This window comes from Melanotaenia boesemani, chromosome 21, assembly GCF_017639745.1.
Source record: "Melanotaenia boesemani isolate fMelBoe1 chromosome 21, fMelBoe1.pri, whole genome shotgun sequence".
In the NCBI taxonomy this organism is placed as follows: domain Eukaryota; kingdom Metazoa; phylum Chordata; class Actinopteri; order Atheriniformes; family Melanotaeniidae; genus Melanotaenia; species Melanotaenia boesemani.
The window spans coordinates 8894306-8914871 of NC_055702.1; the positions used below are offsets into that span (position 1 = coordinate 8894306).

At 38.4% G+C, this 20566-nt stretch overlaps 1 protein-coding gene across 2 annotated transcripts; it reads right to left on the reverse strand.

Annotated features, from left to right (window-relative positions):
* Window positions 1–1410: 1410 nt before the first annotated feature.
* Window positions 1411–20360, reverse strand: LOC121632880 (regulator of G-protein signaling 9-like). Of its 2 annotated transcripts, XM_041974673.1 has the most exons (19): window positions 20181–20360; window positions 18615–18711; window positions 17927–17977; window positions 17634–17740; window positions 14733–14784; window positions 14593–14651; window positions 14440–14516; window positions 14276–14357; window positions 11438–11500; window positions 11003–11032; window positions 10831–10892; window positions 7975–8088; window positions 7749–7864; window positions 7576–7663; window positions 7155–7293; window positions 6989–7071; window positions 6627–6750; window positions 3016–3419; window positions 1411–1690 (listed from the first exon to the last, which is right to left on the reverse strand). In XM_041974673.1, the coding sequence occupies exons 1-19, from the start codon at window positions 20247–20249 to the stop codon at window positions 1528–1530; spliced, it is 1980 nt and encodes a 659-aa protein (XP_041830607.1). In that variant the 5' UTR covers window positions 20250–20360; the 3' UTR covers window positions 1411–1527. The 2 variants fall into 2 exon arrangements, with proteins under 2 accessions (XP_041830607.1, XP_041830608.1); XM_041974674.1 differs by lacking the exons at window positions 1411–1690; window positions 3016–3419 and having other exon boundaries at window positions 5552–6750; window positions 20181–20357.
* Between the last annotated feature and the right edge of the window lie 206 nt (window positions 20361–20566).

The window sequence follows — 20566 nt, forward strand, 5'->3', positions numbered from 1 at the left end:
CCCCTTAGTTCCAATGAAAGGAACTCTTCAGTATATCAAGAGATTTTGGACAATTCCATGCTCCCAACTTTGTGGGAACAGTTTGGGAACAGCCTTTTCCTGTTCTGACATGACTGTGCACCAATGCACAAAGCAAGGTCTATAAAGACATGGATGAGTGAGTTTGGTGTGGATGAACGTGATTTGCCTTCAGAGTCCTGACCTCAACCTGACAGAACACCTTTGGGACGAATTAGAGCGGAGACTGAGAGCCAGGCCTTCTTGTCCAACTTCATTGTCTGACCTCCCAAATGTGCTTCTGGAGGAATGGTCAAAAATTCCTATAAACACACCTTGTGGAAAGCCTTCCCAGAAGTGGAGAAAATGTTATAGCTGCAAAGAGTGGGCCAACGTCATACTGACTCATTTTATTAAGAATGGTATGTCTATTAAGTTAATACGAGAGTCAAGGCAGGTGAGCCAATACTTGTGGCAATAGTGTATGTGGATGTCACATTTTTGGTTTTCTGCACCTAAATACTAAATTAAACTAAATACTATGCAACTGGAACGTATTGTACACAAACGTGGGTAATTAAACTGCCATCTGGTGGTGTCAGAAGACAAATTTCTTTTGAGATTATTGTTTTTATATCTACGTATATTAAAATATCTAACATAAAATGCGAGTGTTTGCGTATGTGTGTGTGTACCTAGTATGGTTAGGTTTATGGTTTTTATCATGTCCTGATACATAAAATGTTCAAATTGAAGCAGAGTGTACTTTCTCTTTCGTGACAGTGTTCCTACATAATCACAAAAATAAACCTTATTTTTGCATTGATAGCTTTTGTAATTGTGTATCCTTGATTTAAAAAAAAAAAAAATGGTATGTGTGCCCATCGGATTTGAAAAAACTTCAAGACCAAACTGTGGTGATTAAGGCTGCTGTTGGGCTACAGTTCATGAACAAATACACAATGAGGTTTCAATATGAAAGCTACATCTCAAGTTATGAAAGGGCTTAAACCTCCATACACCCTGTGGTTCTCCTGTAGAGTGGCCCCTGTCAAAGCTAACCTCCAGCCTGGGCTCAGCTGGTGCTCACACTAAGAGTTGATTACAATAAGGCTTTAGTTAAGGGAGCATTCCACCACAGACTTTCCATGCCTGCTGGCTTGAAAGCTGTGGACCACTGTGTGGTCTGATCAGTATTTTGCTTTTAATCTGTTGGTTTTGTGAAGAGAAGTTAAAAATCCATTCAGCCACATTACTTTCCACACTTTTTTGGAGGGGAGGGGGGTCATCGGTCAACAGGAAGAGGTTATCCTGCAGCAGATGTGGCTCAGAGGCCTTTCAAGCCAGCAAGTAATCAACTATTTAATGGTCAGAAAATAAGTTGATGTTTAGTCCACTGCATACCACCAGTTCTGTCCCTCTATAGTGTCCCAGACTAAGTGGTGTGTCGGTCTTATATCATTAGGTTTTTATGTTACATAACATCAGCTTTGCACCCCCATCGTGTTACACCTGTGTAAATCCAGCCAGTTAGCCTGTCCCATTATGTGGAGTGAGGCTCTCCCAGGGACAGATGATCTCCTCACTTCCGACTCCTCCCCGAGAGGCGGGCCTGGCTTCCTCCTCCTCATCTTCAGACTCGATGGGGTAGATCCGGCACTCCGGAGGAATGTCTACTTTAATCTGGAAAAAACTGAGGAATGTTGAACAGAAGATTTTGTAAGATGATCATTTTGATGGATAGGCTTTGTTCTTAAGTCACACTATAAGGTTAAAATTTTTAACTATGGTGAAAATTGGTCTAAATCCTTAGCAGGTTGATTCTTCAGGCTACCCTTTCTTTGATGACCCTGAAATGTAATTAAATTGTGAAAAGAACAAAATCCTTTCACAAAACACAAGAAAACAGTAAAAAATTACAACAGTTTAGAAACAGTTTCTTTATCCATTTACAGACCTGCCAGTCACATGGAAGCAACTCACTACATTTAGTCATGTAGACATGATTAAGAAAGTTCAAACTGAGCACCAGAATGGGAAAGAAATGGGATTTAAGTGACTTTGAATGTGGTATGATTGCACCAGACAGGCTAATCTGGGCAGACTGGTTGGAAATGATAGCGAGGCAACAGGAACTCAAATGACCATTACCTCTGTTGTGCTGTGAAACTCAGGATCACAATAATTTCATTGCATATCCCACTCTCTTTTACATGGATGAAAATATAAAAATTTAACTAATTTATAATATTTAAAGCTGAATTAGTCTTTGTTTTTTTATTGTTTGTAGCAATGTGACTTTCATGAACAAATCGATTCTCTTGAACGTCTCTTTTAAATGAACAATAGGAACCGAGTCTCAGCTGTGAGCCGTTCATTTGTGAGCCATTCTTTTTATATACAAATTTTCCACACTGCCTTCATCACATTTGTGACATCATAAAAGTCTGATGTCCAACATGCTCCATTCATGTGAAGTATCTGTGGGAAGAGAGTATTCTATTCAAAACATTTACTAGAATTTGCACTGACTGTTCAGGTTTATCCTTTTTTTATCTATATTTTTCCTATCATTTTTAAAATCTTGTATAGTAGATTTTATATAGGTACATATTTTGATTGTTTGTCATTCTTATATATTGTGAAATTTTGTAAGATATTGTAAGAACGAGCCGGTCTTTTGAATGGCTCTTTGAAAGGAACGGCTCCTCAAGATCCAGCTACCTTCAATGAGCCATAAATCCCAGCTTTAATTGTTTGTTTCTTTGGCCACACATACCAGCAGAGACCTTTTACTGGTGGTGCTCCTTGAAATCAGCAATAAAAGCATTTTCATTCCCATTTAAAATAACCTGAGATAAAATCTAATGAAGTACAAAAATTGTAGTTTTGTTATGGCCCATATCACCAAGACCCAAATGTCTCCAGATTTTGTCTATTTAGAGCTAAAATTATATGATGACACATGACTGTCTAAAAAAGTATGGGAGATGAAACTTCTCCATATGTGTGACTTACTTCCCGATTCGTCTGGGTGGAGCCTGACTGGGTTCCTCCGGGGTGATTGGCTGAATTCGGCTGCTTGTCCCAGCAGCTGCGTGACATTTAGGCGACAGGCTGGCAAACATGGCGGAAGGGCTGCAGCCACGCTTCAGCAGACGGCGTAGGGACAGAGCCATACGAGACTTGTACAAATTCCCTCCTCCAGTGGCTCGACCCTCAGGGTTCACTTTGACTTCACCCTCACTGACCTCTGCCCGCCGCTCAGAGACTGAGGTGCTGTCTAAGGCCACGCTGATGGGGGACGGACAGGCAGGGGTGTGGGTGAGGAAAGGGAGAGAAGGCGAGGCGTTGGCAAAGGAGGGGTCAGTGATGCCAGAGTAGACAGCAAGGTGGGGGACAGGAGTGGTGAAGCGGCATAACTGTGAGGTCAAAGGGTAAGAGATACAAGTCAGAGCTAGAGAGAGTCACCCTATTTACAGAAAATGTAAAAAGTTGTATCATGGATGTAGGTCATTTAAAATAGAATCACACAGTGGTAATTCCTTCATCTCAAACAATTTATTAAAACAAAAGTACACCACATCATAAAAATGTCAGTGTCTTGATAACTTGTCATGTGTTAGCTGTTGTCGTGGTCTGATGATATCAAAATTGGAACATTATGATGAAGAAGACTGTTGAAATACAAGTTGTCATTGAACCAGAACATTCATTGGTTGATTCATGGTTCAGATACTATTTTTGTTTTTCTCTTTTTTTTTTCTCTACCTACCTAGAGAACAGCATGATATGCAAAAATACTTAAACACTGAAAAGTTGTACATGTGTGTTCAAATTTAGAGAAAGTCAAATTAAGATTACCTGTAAAGGTTGTGGTGTATTTTGGGTGCATTCTGATATCATATAAAAAAGCTGAAAATCCCTCACAAAAATCCTTTTTTTGAGTAGTTTAGGTGAAGTTTTGGATCTTTTTTTTTTTTTAGAAGGTTTCCAGTAAACATATTTATTTTGAACTAAACCAAAACTGGGATGTTACAAGCCAGCTGTATCAAAACAGTTGCTGTCTTTTCATAGGTGCTCCCGATGATTATCAGCTTTGTTTTCCTTGCAGATGTTGTCGATGTTGTCCTTACAGGTGTAACAGCTGGTTGTCTGGTTTTTCTGTTTTGATTGAACAGCTGATGGTGTTATTTTCTATCTGGTGTATCTGTGTCTCCTTTTTCTTCTCTTCACTCTCTTTTTCTCTTCTGTGTACTCTCTCCTTTCCTTTGGCACACTGTCAGGTCCAGCATTAATATGTAAATTCCTCACTAGATTCATTTTAAAATTAAGAATAATACTTAAGTATCAAAAAGAGCCTTGTATCCACAAAACTTTTCTTGGCAAAGCAAATTTGTTCAGCTCAACACAGGAGCCAGACCATCATTCTGCTTGCTATGACGCTAGACAGAAAGGAAGTTTAAAAATATATTTAAAAACTGTTGCTATACACTTGACTGTATCAAAATATCATATTAAGCATATTAAAGTCCCACCACTTAAAAATAAACGTTTCACCTCGTGCACATGCCCAAATTGTGTGTGTGTGTTTTTTTTTTAATGTGTTACAAAACATCAGAAGCAAAATCATCCTAGAATAAATCTTCCAAGCCCCATCCTCAGCCCCAGAAAGGTGTAGTCAAACAGCCTGTGTGTTCCACCTAGACTTTTTGGACCAATCAACACCAGCCAATCCTGACTATCTTAGGATAAACTAGTACAAAGCTAGATGAAGAGGTAAAGTTGTGCTGTTTTCTTCTTATGATTCATGCTATGTTTATGACTGTCAGGGCATGAAATCAGACCATGTGGATTCAGTTATTTAGAGACTTGCAGAGTCCCATCAAAAATATAGGAAAGGACATGCAGTTTTTCAGAAAGCCATATTAGAAACTTAATAATAATGGATTAGATTTATATAGCGCTTTTCAAGGCACCCAAAGCGCTTTACATTGTGTGAATCCATTATTCATCCACTCCTCACTCATACCTGGTGATGGTAAGCTACGTGTGTAGCCACAGCTGCCCTGGGGCAAGCTGACGGAAACGTGGCTGCCAGTCTGCGCCTACGGCCTCTCCGACCATCACCGAACATTCATCCACACATTCATACACCAGCGATGCCAACACTGGAGGCAAGGAGGGTTAAGTGTCTTGCCCAAGGACACAACGACAGATGACGGCGGGAGCGGGAATCGAACCGCCGACCTTCCGATCATTGGACGACCTGCTCTACCGCCTGAGCCACTGCCGCCCACAAATAACTTTGTCTCTGAACCAATTATATTTAGTACTTTTTCAACACTATCTGTGACACCATGAGTATGAGCATGTCCCATAAGACCCGTTCTTTTCATGTTTTCTCTCAGGATGCCAGTAGATAGTCCTTTATTGGCAAAGATATACTGATGTGGTTGTCAGGACACCAATGGCTCTGTATGGCTGAACCATGAGAAAGCTGTCTACTAAAACTGACCACTAAGTTCATAATGTAGTGATCACAAAGTAATCTAATAATAATGGCTGCTAACTCTTACTCACTGAGACCCAGAATCATGGATTTTTCCAAATTGCAGCCAACAACTGCTTTCACTCATCATTTCTAGTAGCACACAGTCAATCACCTGAGTTTCTCCTCTGCTTTCAAAATTATCCTTTGCTGATGGATTTTACCTAGCTTTCTTCTGCATTTGGGACCTCCATCCTGTTAAGTTTAACATATATTTATGAACATAAATAAATAAATAAATGTCCCAATGTGCAGCATCACAACCAGATATGATTTGATGGAAAGAGACTAATGAAGTAAAATAAACACAAACAGGTAAACATGAGTAGGTTTGTGGATGTTTTATTAACTTGTGACTGATGACAAAAAAATAAAAACAAATAAAGCAGCTCTACAGAACAAAGAATGAGCAAAGATGGAAAGTATAACATGTATTATGGGAAATAAAGACAAAAGTTGCATGGACATAAAGATAGCATGTGATAACACACTGTATGTCCAATTATGACAGTTGATTCTCTGCCTGTTGTCCCTTATCAATATGATAATAGCATAATTTAGTATGAATTCACACTAAACACAAACTTTGCCTCATACATGTTTCATTAGCCCTTGGATGTTTGCACAAAGAAACTTTCTTTGTGCATCATTTTCATTTGTTGTAGGAAGAACAAAAATCTATTGGCTCAAATCTGCCTAACTGCATGTGTAACTTAAGAGGTGCATGTTAATATCTAGTTACAATTCATATTTATTCATATATCTCTATTTAAGGTACTTTTGTTTTTTCATATTTACACACTAGCTTCACTATTGCACGGTCCCATTTTCAATGACTTTTTTAAAGCATTTATAGGCCAAAACAGCTTCTAAAAGATTTATTTGAAAAGATACTGAAGAAAGCAAATTTAAAGTTTACCTAAAATGGCATGGTAGAATCATTAAGAAATAAACTACAAGTAAGTAAAAAAAAAAAAATAAATAAACCTAATTCTGTTACTGGACACAATGTTTGTATTCACTTATTAGGAGGACGAGGAGGAATTTCTTTGCCCTGCTTGCTGAGTTTGCTCATAACCTGTGTGATGTCGACGGGGGCATTGGCAGCCATCTTGGCCTTTTGCTCCTGCTCCTGCTGTCGGATGACGATGGGGCTGAGACTGGGCCGTCTGTTCCTGGCATTCTGCTCCAACTGTGCTTCACTGGGGTAAGCAGAAAAAAAGAGTGGAAGGATTAAAAAAAGGAAAGAAATGAGAGAATACAGAGCAAAATATGATGTGAAACCTTGAGCATCATTATTCTTTTTATTATCTTATTAATATTAATATTATTAACTTTCATTTAAGCAGATTTTTTATTATACACGTTTTTAAGCTTCTTTCAACAACCTGAAGAAGTGTAACTAATTAGATGTGAAAATGTGCAAAAGCTGCCACTTACTTGAACCTGTGCTCATCAGGACAGATGGCCTTTTTCTGCGTTTCCTTAAACACGGGAGATTTCAGATACCGACCGTATGAGTCCTGCAGATAACACATAACCTCATCATGAAGCAGTAATTTTTTTTTTCTATTCTCATATTAAAACTGTCGCTATGTTCACTGACCTTCTTCATGAGCATGTAGATGTGAGTTTGGGCTGCATCCAGAACATATCTGTGTGGGTGTTTCAGCCCCTTCACTGTGATTTCCATTGTTTTTCCATCTATGTTGATCCATCGTGGAGCGCCACGGGCCAGGAATGTTCTGAGAAAAATCAAGTGAGGGGAGTGAAGAAGGCTTTAACACAAGCTCACGTTTAGAGCCACTTTAAAATATTCTCTTTGTATTAAATTCAGGGTAATACTAAGATTAAGACTAAAATAGCCAAAAAATCCAAAAATTACTTTCATGCTTCAAATAATTAACTGGTTAAATTTACATAAATAAATTAAAAGAGACTTAAATTGCATTTCTTATCTAAACTCTGATCAATATTCATCAGAGAGGACAAAAATATGGTTGAGAAAGAAAACATTAGAACCATACTTGTAGATTTGCTCTGCTTTCTCCTTCATTGTTGCAGCAGTGCCCCACTTCAGATCCTCGCAACCTTCCCAGAATGCCAAGTTCTCACCTATAATAGTCCAAAATGAAAAAGAAATTAAAAGTAAACCTAACCAAAAGTTTATATTAATTTATTTAAAATCCAACCAATGTACCGCTGAACTCTTTCTTGAGGAAGAGTCTGAAATCATCTCGTCCTCGAGGGTCTGAGAGCAGCTCACTAAAGCTGAACGTCCACCTCTCCACACGCATCTTAGTGGGTATTTCCACCCTGCCGCACACACAAATAACCACAGAGGAACAAAATGAGTAAAATGGTCAAATTTAGTTTAAAAAGTAGCTCTAAATTCAGTTAAAGTTTATCATTCTTAGCTGACTCACTTGGCCAGGTTCAGGGTCCAATATGTGGGGTCATCAGTGAGCCAGGGATTGCTTGGAAGACACTTGGAGAGAAAAGGGTCATGGCCTGTGTAAGTGGCGCAATATTTCACCAGTCTGCAAGGAAGAGAGAAAGAAGTTATCATCTGAGATAAAAAATCTGTTTCATACACAAATAAAAAGCAGAGGAACAGCTACAGATAAAGCTGAGCTGCAGGTTATTTTACATTCAAACGAGTGCTTCAGTTTCAGGAATTGTAAAGACTTGCACTAATCACATGTACAGAAGATTAAACTCAGAACTGTTAGAGCTCGGTCTTTAGTCACGCAGGATCAGAATCAAGTTTATTAAGCGTGGATGGGGTCTGACTGCTATGGGTGGGCAGGCCAGGGCATAGTCATAACAATGTAACACGGAGGTGGGAGCATAGTGATGAGGCTGTGTGAGTGTAAAATTTGTTCAGCACTGCAGAACTTCCTTCTTTTAGCTTACTGATAACTTTGTTATCTCGATCTGCTTGTATAGTCTTAAAGCAGTGCATACACCACTTTGTTCCTGCCATGTCTCTGTAAAATACACCCTACAGCTTTCTATTTATTCCTTCTATTTACTTGTTAGAGCTTCAAGCTCATCTATGTTGTTAACTAGCAAGCTCACATTTCTCATCAGAATGGTTGGAAGATATGCTGTGAATTTCCCTCTCTTTTCTCTCTATCTTTTCTCTCCATTTCCTCTTCAACACATGTGGGATTTTGGGTTAATTATACTCTCATTAATATGGCTTTGAAGAGCCTAATCCGCATATTCTGCAGTTAAACAGCTTTTCCATTGCCATGGACATTATTCATAACAGATGTTTAAAAAGCGTTTAAGGAGAAACCACTTAACAGTACAACTGTTCTTAAAATATAAATATATTATGATCAGACCTACTACAAATTGCTACCAACTAGCGGCACATTCAAAAATAGAAATATTATACATATTTAAAACATTTTATATTAATAATACAAATACTTTATTAATAATAAAATAAAATACATGTACGCTATTCTTGGATAGAAGCTGATTAGACTGGATTACTATTAATGTTCCCTAGAAAGGATTTGGTTCGTTATAAGTAGTCGGCACAAGTAGTAAACACAAGACAGTAAAAAAATTAGGATATTAACATGTATAAAACACATGAGTTGTTGTAAATCTCACAGATGCTCCTATAAAAATCTCTACAAGTACAAAATGCTAAATGAACCTATGACTTATTAAGTAGCCCAACATGTGATGGGCAAAGCAATGGCCCAGCAAATATACAGACATATTGTATATACATACATGGACACCTCTGTAATGAAAGAAAAGCCCACAAAAGTCACTGGAATCCCTTGAAACTGCTTAAATTAATAATAAATAAAAATTTGTGTGTGGTAACAAAATTACTTCTATCTGAAAAAAAATATTATAACTCATCAAAGTGATTAAATTAATAATAAATAAATATTCACAGAAAATTAACCAACGAAAACCAGACAATGCTTTTGAATTATTGTTCAACGGAATTATTTTAAAAAACAACCTAATGAAACAGGCCTGGACAAAAATGATGCCACCTCTTGAAAAGATTGAAAATAATTGGCCATAGGGACACGTTAAACTAGGATGTGTCCTAAATTAGCATCACATATAGCTTCAAACTTGTAATCTGTCAGTCTGCCTGTTTTAAAGGGGAACATGTTACAGTGCTATTTGGTGACATGGTGTGCACCGCACTGAACATTAACCACAGAAAGTGAAGGAGAGAGTTGTCTCAGGAGATTAGAAAGAAAATCACTGACAAACATGTAAAGGTAAAAGCTTTAAATGCATTGATAAGCAGCTTCATGTTCCTCTGACTACAGTTGCACATATTATTCAGAAGTTTAAAGTCCACAGGACTGTAGCCAGCATCCCTGGATGAGCCCACAAGAGGAAAATTTATGAAAAATTGAAGAGATGGATAATACGAATGATAACCAAAGAGTCCAGATCAACCTCCAAAGACATTAACAGTGAACTCCAAGGTCAAGGCAGACCAGGGTCAGATCGCACCATCCTTCGCTGTTTGAGCCAAAGTGGACTTCAAGGGAGACGACTAAGTAGGACACCACTGTTGAAAGCAAATCATAAAAAAGGCAGACTGGAATTTGCCACAGTGCATATTGATAAGCCACGAAGCTCCTGGGAGAATGTCCTTTAGACAGATTAGACAGAACTGGAGCTTTTTGGCAAGGCACATCAGCTCTATGTTCACAGACGCAAAATTAAGCACACCAAGAAAAGTTGACTGCCCCAACTTTGAAACATGAAGGGGGGTCGGTTATGATCTGGTGCTGCTTTGCTGCATTTGGCACAGGCTGTCTTGAAGCTGTGCAGGGTACAATGAAATCTTTAGACTGACCAAGCATTCTGGAGCACAATCTGCTGCTTAATGTTAGAAAACATGGTCTCAGTCACAGGTCATGGGTCTTCTAAAAGGATTTTGTCCCAAAACACACAGCTAAAAACACTCAAGAGCAAAACATGGACTATTCTGAAGTAGCCTTTTGCTAGCCCTGTTTTAAATCCTATTGAACATCTGTGAAAAGACATGAAACATGCTGTCTGGAGAAGGCATCCTTCAAACCTGAGACAACAGCAGCATTCAAAAGCACTGTCTGATCAGCTGATTTTTAGCAGCAGCTGCAAATGAGTGAGAGGCGGAAGATTTGGTAAAGATGGTGATTGTAGGCTGTTTTAAGATGTAATCTGAACAATCCAGCTACTCAAAGGTGACTGGTGTATCTCAAGTATTGAAGAGAAGGTAAAATGAGTGACTGTCTTACGCGCCAATGGACACAGATGACTTCACTCTGGGCCTCATGATGGACTGCTGGGTGAAGATCATCTTGAAAAGGCAGAAAACAGAAATGACAGTTAGAATGACGTACAACAGGAAAGCTGATACACACCACAGGATGATAGAAAAGATAAAGCTGGAGTAAAAGCATCACTTACAATTCTTTCGTAGTCATCAGGAGTTTTCGTCTGAGCACAAAAAAATACATCTATTAATTAAAACTTTTAAGTCATGTGACAGCTTTTAAAAAATAATGTGTATCTACTGTAGCAAAGTGAAATGTTTTGCATTGAAAACGTTTATTTGCATGAGCTTCCATTTCAGAATCATCGTGAGTTTTAGAGCTTCAGTATGACAGCATTTGGAAGTATATAACCAACTTAAATATCTGGATTGAACAATGTAGCCATGGGAAATGCCTAGAGAAGAAAAGAGAAGAGAAGAGAAGAGATTAATAAAAGACATAGTAGACATGAAAGTGAAAACAAATATCCTTTACTGCAGCTACATTCATACATTAAAGCTTCTTACTGAATATAAGCTGATTGACAGGAATTATGTTTAAGCAGGTCATGCAGTGACTCACCTGTTACCTCGTTTGCGTTGGGATCCGCTCGTCGTTCCAGCCCATAGTCCATGGCGCTCACTGTCCCTGGCTGCAGACACATAAAATAGGCAATTAGACAATGTGTGTTTTCCAGAGGACTAATTAATTACAGCAGATGGCTGTTTTCTGATGCTAATCATCTTCTAATTATGTATCACGCTTTTTGTGGCCATGTGAGACAACAAGAGGCTACTAACAAGTATAAAACAGGGATTCATATCATGCAAGTAAATAGACTGCCTCCAGAAGAGCCCTTAAAATGGATTGTCTTGACATCATATTTACAACTGGGCTATGGAAACATTAAAGTAGCTTTTCTGCTATGTTAAATCTACACGTCCCAGGTTTAACGTTTAGAATATTTTCACCTTTTTTATTTGTCTTTTAAGATAAAATCAGACCCTATCAGAAAAATTACACCACTGCTAACACACCATGTATTTGCATTCAATCTTCAAGCCAGCAGTGGTTGACCCCAATTCTACCTTGATCTGTTGCCACAGTGAGAATTTTTGACATGATTCTGACTTTGTATAAATAATACTTTAATTTAGAATAAAAAAGGCAATAATGCAAATATTCTTTGAGAGTGGGCTACATTTTGGGAGTGGCAAAGTTTTCTTATCTCTCAGTCAGATCCTCTGCGCACTTTTAGCTTACTGTTTCACAAGACCGACAAGGTCTGGAACAAATGCTGAAATCATTAGTTCATTATGACACTCCACAAAACACTGATGATATCAAATTCCATTTTTACACACAATTTATGCCTAGTATGAATACTATCTAGAAAAAGGAGGAAACACCAAGTCTTTTCGGCTCAACTAATAAAAACCTCTACACCTGTTCAAGGTCGTCTCTATGTGAAGTATGGCACTGTAAAACCTGCATGTGCATGTTACCTTCAATGTCAGAAACTCGCATCTACTTCCTGGAGGCTAGAGATACCTGCTGGTAGGTTCAGCAGTGATCGCAACTTAAAACACAACACTAAGGCCACCAAAAGAGCAGAATTTAAATTTCATTAATATATATAGCCTCATTTAATTGTGCAACTTTAGATATCAAATTTTCTTTTATACAAGTTACATTTTATTTATTTTACTGCTCCTCCTGCCTAGCTCCAGATCTTTCAAAGTCTCCACTCCATGGAAACAAATGAGTTGACTGATAAAGAGCTGCACAATTCATTGTTGAATACTACAATGACGATATGATTTTGATATATAAAGAAATATTTTAAATTACTGTGCTAATTACAGGTGTAATAATAAGGTTTGCATGGATGGATATTTCAATAATGATACATTATGGATAAGTTTTGCAGCCCTAGTCTGATATCAGGAAGTTATTCCTGTACTTAAATGAGGGCTCTTAAATCAGACAGACAGAAGGTAGTGCAATTGAGTATAGCTTGCACTTGCAACAATTTGATGCTATAACATCTCTCCTGCAAATGCACGACTAACAGCAGGGAATGACTCACATCAGATAGTGACAAAGTTCACTACTTAACATACTGCATCTTGTTTTAGGCTTGTTAAAAGCAACCTTAAAAGTCAAATAACACCCAACTGTGTTTCTGCCAAACTTTAGACAGCTGTAACTCTGTGGCTAGGTTCACATCACCAGCTAAATTTGCTCAACAAAACACAATCAGATTAGATTTGATGATTCAGAATTGTAGGTGCATCATACATATGACTTCCATGAGTTTGTTTGATTCCTTTTGCCCAGCTATATAGGAAAAGACTGAAAAGTACAAGAAAGGTTATACGGCTAGCTTTAGCTTGTTTAGCAGCTTTGCTAGCAGTGCTGTAGTAATCCACCAGGTTTACGCCAACTACACTGAGTGATACAAGTGCCTCGCTCTTATGAATCATCCAGTAGGACCTTATACTGAAGTGTCACACATCAGATTGTGACTAATCCAATTGTCCATTCACTGTGAATGGATGATTGTATTTTTGTGTCCACACAGCCCTGAAAAAATCAGATGAGTCATCAACAGTAAAACAAAAAAAAAAAGGATTTTGGTCAATTCAGACTTATAATTTGAATTTAGTGTGTTTATGTTTAACAATGACATCATAACATATTTTACTTGCCACTGTTACATCATGTTTTTGCATTGACCATTATCCTGTAATTGTTGCTTACTCGGGTGAACTTCTGAGCAAACGCTGCACTGCGTGAACACAGGGCAACTTCATTACACTGTCTCAGTTAGACCTGTGTAAAGTCACATTTGCAGGGTGTCAATTACCTTGATATACAGTAGTTTGATAACACACATTGCTCTGTCTACAATCTAGTTGATATTTTTTAGGTCTTACATTTCCCTTATTGGTTGGTTGTTATCGAGCCTCATGACACACAACACTTGATGAGCATGAGGCGAAAGCTGTTGCACCACATTTTGCCATTCATTGTGAAATATTAATCAGTTGTGCCCTTTTCCTCTGCCTGGACATATAATTATAACGAGGCATCATGGGTAGAGATAATGAGATACCCTGGGAAGTATAGAGGTGGCATGCAATTTATTTTCAGACTTCTGTGTTTGCTAGATTCTACTTACAGTACATGAAGCTACATCCTGTGTTCACAGTGCAAGTCTGATAACTATCTGTGTTTGTGTATTTCTGTTTCTCGATTTGTGAGGACAGAAAACTGTCTGAATCATGACTTTATGGGGATCCTTCTCTCTTCTAATGAAAAAAAGAACTCCTCATAATGTAAATTATAATGTGTTTGCATGTTGGGGGGAATCAATGTAAGGTAGTTAGTATAATACTATGTAAAGTGTGTTTGTGTTTCTCACCGGAGGTCTGTGAACCACCCAGTAGGCTCTCTCCTGACAGTCAAACACCACACGGTCTGGTTTCTTCCTCTCTTTTGCAGCTCTAACAAAGAAACAAACACAGAAGCACAATCATAACATCATCTTCACCTCAAAATTGAGTGACGTCACTCTTAAACACCTACCTGTACTGCTCTTTAGCTTGCATCACTATGAAATCCCATTTATGATTCATCCACTTGTGAAGGTGGTTGTATTGCTCCTGAGGACATAAAATAACACATCAGGAAATGCCAGTAGACGAAATGATTACACCTGTGTCTCGACCGTATCCTCACCTGCTCATGCAGCTCCAGGATTCCTTTTTTACGAATGTTTCTTTTCGCCAAGTAGATTGCTTCAGTAATGAAACAGAAAGGAGTGTTTACTGAAAGTGGACATGAGATAAAATGTAAGTAACAGCTACTGTCACACTCACCATAATCTGTGTCCTCAACAGGCCACTGCTGTGTGGGCCAAAAATAAGGTGTCTGGAACAACAATGGACAGGGTTAATGTTAATGTTTGGTCAGATTATTGCAGTTTATTGTTTTGTTTTTGTTTGTTTTGTTTTTTTTTTTTTTGTTTTTTGTTTTTTAGCTTTCATTCATTCATTCATTATCTACACCGCTTAGTCTAATTCAGGGTCACGGGGAAACTGAAGCCTATCCCAGAAATTAACAGGTGAGATGCAGGGTACACCCTGGACAGGTCACCAGTCCATCGCAGAATTTTTTTAGCTTGAATATTAAAAACACCTAGTTTCGTGAAATCAAGTGTAGCGATGAAGTTCTAACAAAGGAATAACACATTAATTTCTGGTGATTTTATGTTACTTCTCAATGCTTCATAAATTGATAGTAATTTGGGGTTTTATTGTGTATTTTTGTTATTATTATAAAATGTCTATAAAATGATATTTTGATGTTGGGTTAAACTACATGAATAACATCTAGTAAATTGTGATGAATAATTTACCCTTTCACATTGTCAGTCTATTTACCAGAAGCTATTAACAAAAATTTATCAATAATGACTGTAATCCTTGGAATGTAAGCCTGACTGTCACTATAAGTTACTATGTGCTTAAGAAATGATAAATGCTCTAATTGGCTGATACTCTGAACATCAAGTAAAACAAGTATAATTATAGATCGCCATGAAAACAATACTGACTGATGTAAATTTACTTTGACATTATTCAAGGCTTTATTGACAAAAAACAAACAAAAAAAAAAAAAAAACACACTGTATTAAAACTTAAATTCTTGTACTGGAACAAAAAACAAGAATGAATTGAGATTTAAATATAAAACAATTAAATCATAATTGTGTGTCACATGATCATACCATAAAATTTACATGTAGTTTATCTATTGGGATCCTCTTGCTTTAAGAACTCATTAACAGAACTGGCTTGGTGTCTACTTGCACATGGAAATGGAAACATTTCCAAGGAACCCATTTTGTTGTGATTAGTTGAGACCAGTTCCTTCCAATACCAACCAATGGGAGCAGTTTCTTTTTATTCAGGCCTGCAACTACATGCAAAGATACGTGATATCAAGTGGACACAGGAAAAACTGCATGTAAACTTTAAAAATGGTGTCAATAAGCTAATGGTTGCATTGTAAAAAGAATGTATTATAGTCCAAACTAGGACTGTTTTTAATCCTAACCAAGTGAGGTTACTGCTTGTTATTAATTGAACATGAATCAGAAGTTTAATGTTTTTTAAAAGTTGGTTGGTCTTGAAGACATCTGATGAAAGGAGTGATATTAGAAGGTAAAATGCATTGCTGCACCATCCAACCTACACTCCTACTTCCTAATAAAGATTTGAGGACTTGTTAAAGCAGTACTTCTGAACTTTGGCAGATTTTCACACTTTGGCACCCCCTAACGAAACGTAAATGTCTTTTCTCTTGCTTAAACAACCATTTGGAAAGACACATTCTGTGGTCGTGGAAAAGATGTTTGTTTAAGAAGGATGTTATCATTGGCATGCTTCAAATAGAGAAAATATCCAGGGAAGGAAAAACTACTAAAATTGGGTTAACTGAGTGAATGCCTCAAACAGTGGTACCTGGACGAGAATGACATTGAGGAACCATCATGGGAATACAAGATCCTGCATTGGATGTACCACCGACAGATAGCCGAAGTGGCAGATATGAACAAGTCCTACCAATGACTAAAGAGGGCTGGACTGAAGAACAGCACAGAGGTGCTAACCATGGCAGCACAGAAGCAAGCCTTTAGGACCAGGGCAATCGAGGCCCAGATCTACCACACCAGGCAAGACCGCTGGTGCAGGCTGTGCAAAGAGGCCCCTGAAACAATCCAGCACCTCACAGCAGGGTGCAAGATACTGGCAGGCAAAGAATACATGGAACACTATAAGCAAGTAGACGGCATAATGTGCAGAAACATCTGTGCTGAATATGGACTGGAGACCCCTAGGTCACAATAGGAAAACACCTCCTAAGGTGGTGGAGAATGAGAGGGCTAAGATCCTGTGGGACTTCCAGATAAAGACCGACAAAATGGTTGTGACAAACCAACCAGATAAGCAGCAAAGGAAAGCCATGGTGATCAATGTAGCCATCCCCAATGATAGAAATATCAGGAAAAGGGAACACGAGAAACTTGAGAAATACCAAGGACTCAAGGAGGAGCTGGAGAAAGCCTGAAAGGTGAAGGCAACAGTAGTACCAGTGGTCATCGGAGCACTGGGGGCTGTGTCTCCCACGCTGGAGAGGTGGCTCCAACAGATCCCTGGAGAAACATCGGACAACTTCATCCAGTCCTAGGAACAGCTAAGATACTGCGTAGGACCCTCAAGCTCCCAGGAGAGATGGTAGGTATATATAGTGAATGTATATATATTATGTACATATTTATGTATGTGTGTGTATAGTCTGAGCTGTAATTGTGAACAGATGAATAAGAAACTCACTGTGAAGCACTTTATATACTCTAGATAAAGTTTAAAGGCACTGTTTAATTGGAAGGCACTGGGGGTTTTTCTTCTGCAAACACACAAGAACTTTGTTTACTGCAGCTTAAGATCCTGTTTGCTCTGTGCATACTCCAGCATGTTTGTTAGACACTTACAGTCTAAAAACCATGCAGAATTTGCTTCCTACCTTACACAAACATGTGCATCCCATTTATGGAACAATACAAACAAAATGGGAAGTCACTTATGCAATAGTTGCTCTATAAACGGAAGGGGGAAGCGTCCTATACTTCCTACTTCAACTTCCAGATTACATCATCCAAGATTATTTGCCTCTCTCATTTTTAAGGTTTCAGGTTTGAAATGTGGCGTGTTTACCTGAAAGCGATACAGGGATGCATCTGGTTTGATCACTAAACGTTTGTGGTCTTGTAAAGGGTAGATGTATCCTAACGCCACCAGCATAGTGCCAAAACTCTTGGCCTCTGAAGAAGGAGCACACACACATACACATAAAGATGAACAAGATTTCTGGCATTTCTTAGAGATTTAAATCAAAGCATTCATGGCCATTTACCTTCAGCTTACTTAACCTAGTAGCATCTTAAGTTAAATTATTTTTGGCAAAAACTGTTAACTCATGTATGGATGGCATCAGTTGCCTCACTCACCTTGTGCGTCTATTTCAAATTTGTCTGCTAGCCACATAATTATGTCTTCACCTAAGGAGTAAGACACAGGGAGAAAATTGAACGCAAAACTGAACAAAGAACAATTTGAAATAAAAATATTAATGGCTGTTTCAGTGAGGGTTTGTGTGCCTGCGAATGCAGACTAATGTCAGGGAAATGCTGAAGGAGAGGAAGAGGAGAAAGAAGAAAGGAGAAAACTATAGAAAAAAATTTAAGAAAAGAAGATGGTGGGAAAGGGTGGGAAAAGAAAGGAGAGTAAATGAAGGAAAGAATGAGAAGAGTAGAAGCAGATGTATTTAATTTCATTCATTCAGCTGGATTCAATGTTTTCAAATGACGTAGGAACCTAGATTCCCTCTTTTCTTCCTCTCCTCCTCCACCACCTACTCTCTTTATTCCTCTCCTTTTTTGTATCTGTCTCTGCTCATTTCCTCTCGCCTCCTCAATCATCCTCCTCCTCCTTCACCTCCTACTTTTTCCCTCTTCCCGAGTCTGAGACCGTGGGGGTTGTCATGGAGATGAAATCTGTAGCTCCCGAGTTTGAGCCCATAGCTCTGGTACCCTCCAGTGAGACTATGCAGGCACAATCATAGAACCAGCCATTGAATAACACCACATGCACACTGGTGTGTGTGTGTTTGTGCATGTGTGAGTCTGTATTATTTACCAGAGAGAGCATGTGGTATGGTTGTGATAACCAGTCTCTGAGGCTGTGATTTGACTCCTGTGCTGGGGTCCTGCATCTCCAGCAGCACCCTTTCCGCCTGTAAAGGAACGTTATAATAAGTGAGAAGATACGTGAAAGGGGGTAGAGGTCACCATGCCAACAGATTGCTTTGACAACAGGTTATGAGGGCAACCTGCATGAAAAAAAGGAAATCTGGAATTGCCTGTAAATATTTTATTTCTGTGAATGAAAAATTGTTCCAGAATGCTGCAAATATTCAAACAACTAGGAAGTGATGTTGATGATAATCATCTTCATCTCCAGGGCCCAAAGTATCACGTCTTTGCATTAATTCACTATTGAAGCTTGATATCAATTTCAGTTATTCTGATTAATCAAGTGTCCCCACATGACTATTCATAAACCTTAATGCTGCAGAAAGTGATGAGAGGTGAGACAATGTTCCCTGATCTCAAGGCTTTTCTTTGGCTTGTGTGGGTGGTTTGCAATGAGTCACCTCCTTTCTAAATAGCATTTTAGCTATCAGCAGATCCTGATGCTCCCATAGGTCTCATAAAAGGTGTGTATCAGAAAGCAAAAAATCCTGTAGTGCAGTTTGTGCAAAAGCATGAGTGTATGTGTGTTTGTGAGAGTGTGTGAAGCTGACTCTTAGGGCTGTTTGAAGTGGCTTTGCGCTTTGAAGTCATCCTGGAGAGGCTATAAACCCCTGGCTGAGCCGGAGCAAAGTGGGCTTTCATGGACCAGAACTCGAAGTTCTCCTGTGGATGAGTTCTCGGCACATTCTTCTGGAGTACAAGGCATTGTGAATGCTGCATCTGAGATCAATAAACTCAAATGAAATTTGTTTTTGTTTTTATTTTAATGCCTCCCTTATTATATCCTGATGCCAATAGTTGTGACACTGTGATAAATATACAGCTCTTAAATGAATTTGGATTGTGCCATGATGAATTGAGCCACACTGGTCACAGGGCTGGGCTGTTGTTTTCTGGATTAACTTCTTCCCATCAGCTGCTCCGTATAGATGGGAGCACTTAAACTGATCCAGACTTAATGCTTATTAAACTGAATGACCTTATCACTGTGACAAGGTTGAAACAAAAACAGTCTAACATTAAATATGTTTAAATAAAGTGCACACAGAAATCAAAATGCCATCTGATTTACAGTGTTCTGACATTTTTACATGCATTTCTGGTTGTTTAGTTCTTTGGAAAAATTGGATTATAATTAATCCTACAACTACGATTAAGATATTAAGGCATTATTTAAGCAGAGTATGCACAGAAAGCATTCGGTGGCCCAATTACTACCTGTAGGATTTATTTGCTTTATATCTACACTAAGCAAAGCATCAGGAAACCAAGAGGCCCTCGAAAATCTGATTATTTCTTAAGGATAACATAATTATTAAAAGCAAGGGTTTATGATGTTGCAGGAGACCACTACAGCCCAAAGCTTGAGGATTCACATATTTTGTGTTGTGCGTCTGCACTCCCAACAGCTTGTGATTTATATCATCTCTAATGTAAGAGGGTAGCCTACCTTTTTGAGACAGGCCATCCGTGGCCGGTATCTCTGTCCATGATCCCGGATAGCGTTTCTAATGGTCATGTTGTTGATGTTTTGTATTCTCTCTCACACACACATATATTGCTGCTGTGGCCACCGAGCCCGGTGTCGTGTGGGGATGTTGGAAGGAATGAAAATAATCGATGCTGATGCTGCTTTCAAATGTCTCACGAAATCTCCCGCTCAAAGGATGGAAAACATCAAAGTGACGTTTTTTGTTGTTTTCTTTTTTAAATTAACATTATAATTAAATTAATTATAACGCACGTGATTTTTTTTTTCAACCCAAAGAACTATGTAATCTAAATCAACGACTCTGAATAATAGTGTAAAACGTAGGTCATTTGTTTAAACAAAAG

Coding starts and splice junctions, on each gene's coding strand:
- LOC121632880 (XM_041974673.1), bottom strand. CDS start 20,249: ATGACCATTAGAAACGCTATCCGGGATCATGGACAGAGATACCGGCCA. Junction 17,978..18,614: donor CATACCACATGCTCTCTCTG/GTAAATAATACA, acceptor CTTACTCCTTAG/GTGAAGACATAATTATGTGG. Junction 7,865..7,974: donor TGGACCCTGAACCTGGCCAA/GTGAGTCAGCTA, acceptor TGTGTGCGGCAG/GGTGGAAATACCCACTAAGA.